This window comes from Anneissia japonica, unplaced genomic scaffold (genome assembly GCF_011630105.1).
Source record: "Anneissia japonica isolate Jap-2015-1 unplaced genomic scaffold, ASM1163010v1 scaffold287598_len761594_cov195, whole genome shotgun sequence".
Classification (NCBI taxonomy): Eukaryota; Metazoa; Echinodermata; class Crinoidea; order Comatulida; family Comatulidae; genus Anneissia; species Anneissia japonica.
In genome coordinates, this window is record NW_022705477.1 from 597087 (window position 1) to 598532 (window position 1446).

Genomic DNA, 1446 nt, shown 5'->3' on the forward strand with positions numbered 1-1446 from the left:
GGTTTTATTTATATACAGGCCTGGTGAACATAAGATGTACATAGGCCTATAATTATACTGTGTTATATAATATAACATTGTATGATTAAACATATAAAATTAAATTAGGCCTATGAAGAATAAAATAAATAATATAATAGTATTGTATTTATTGTTTTAGATAATGAATCTCCTGTGTTTAATAACTGCCCTGCAGACCAATCATTACCGACGGATGCACTTCTACCTACGACCACCGTAACTTGGACCGAGCCTACAGCAACGGATAACTCGGGTTTAAATCCCAACATTCACCAGACGCATCACCCCAACGACGTGTTTAGACTGGGATCAGAATATGTTGTATACACGGCCTTGGATTTAAGCGGAAATAATAAACAGTGTACCTTTTCCGTAACGGTTTTGGGTAAGAATTTAAAAGTACAGTAATGACGACTGTAAGTTAATTTTTATAGTTAGAGCGTTCCGTCCCGACTACATCAGTCCCACTGATTCTAGGGCTGAGGCACGATATATGTCTATATCAACTTTAGATGACCAGAAATAGTACTCTCAAACTTAAATTTGACCAAAAGTGTTTAAAACTAACATTTTCTAAGTTAGGAAGGAGAGGCCACTTGAATCTGTCTCTGACAAATGCTCAATTAAAGTGGAATAATGGATTATATCAAACTGTTTTATTACATGGGGAATTCTGTAAATTAAATACCGTAAGCCCTACAATTTACCTTGTTTGATGTTGCAGATTCTGAAGCTCCTATATTCCATAATGGACCAAGTAACGTAGTCGTCAACACGCAGCCAGGTCTACCTTCAGCCCCCGTCACGTGGCCGCTGGCAGATATTGCACAAGACAACTCGCAAGAGTATCCTACCATCAATTGCACCTACATCTCAGGACATAACTTCAGATTTGGAAACTATTCTGTAGATTGTACTGCTACAGATGCTGCAGGGAATTACGCTGTTCACACATTTCATGTGGCAATAATAGGCGAGTTTTTGTTTGTTAAGATTTCCATGGCATACTAGTATAAAAGCATTCTCATACAGACATAACCCTCTTTCCTTTCTGCACACCAAAAACATAAGTCAACTGGCCAGTTTACCAGGTGATAATTCACTTTTCCCATATATGGTGTATTCTTTTTTGTACACTGAGCGCTTCAATAGGCATTCTATGATTCTATCTAGGATTTTATCTTCACCATCGCCATCTTCATCATCACTATCATCATCATCATCATTACCACCACCACCACCATCATTATCATCAGTGTAAAAGGTTTTTTTTTTTCTACCATACAACGTTTAGCTAAATATTTCAACCTTTTCTTAAACTAGACGAAGAAATTCCCTCATTTCTCAGTCAACCCGAAGACATTCTAGTCGAAACGGATCCCTGGCAACCGTATGCACATATAGATTTGTCTCTTATACACATCT

At 37.5% G+C, this 1446-nt stretch overlaps 1 protein-coding gene across 1 annotated transcript in view; it reads left to right on the forward strand.

Annotated features, from left to right (window-relative positions):
* Nucleotides 1-1446, forward strand: part of LOC117105579 (hyalin-like) — a 13052-nt gene that overhangs the window by 10156 nt on the left and 1450 nt on the right. Inside the window, exons 7-9 of the mRNA XM_033246759.1 lie at nt 161-406; nt 746-994; nt 1345-1429. Coding sequence (XP_033102650.1) covers nt 161-406; nt 746-994; nt 1345-1429 — 580 coding nt within the window. The remainder of the gene's footprint in view (nt 1-160; nt 407-745; nt 995-1344; nt 1430-1446) is intronic.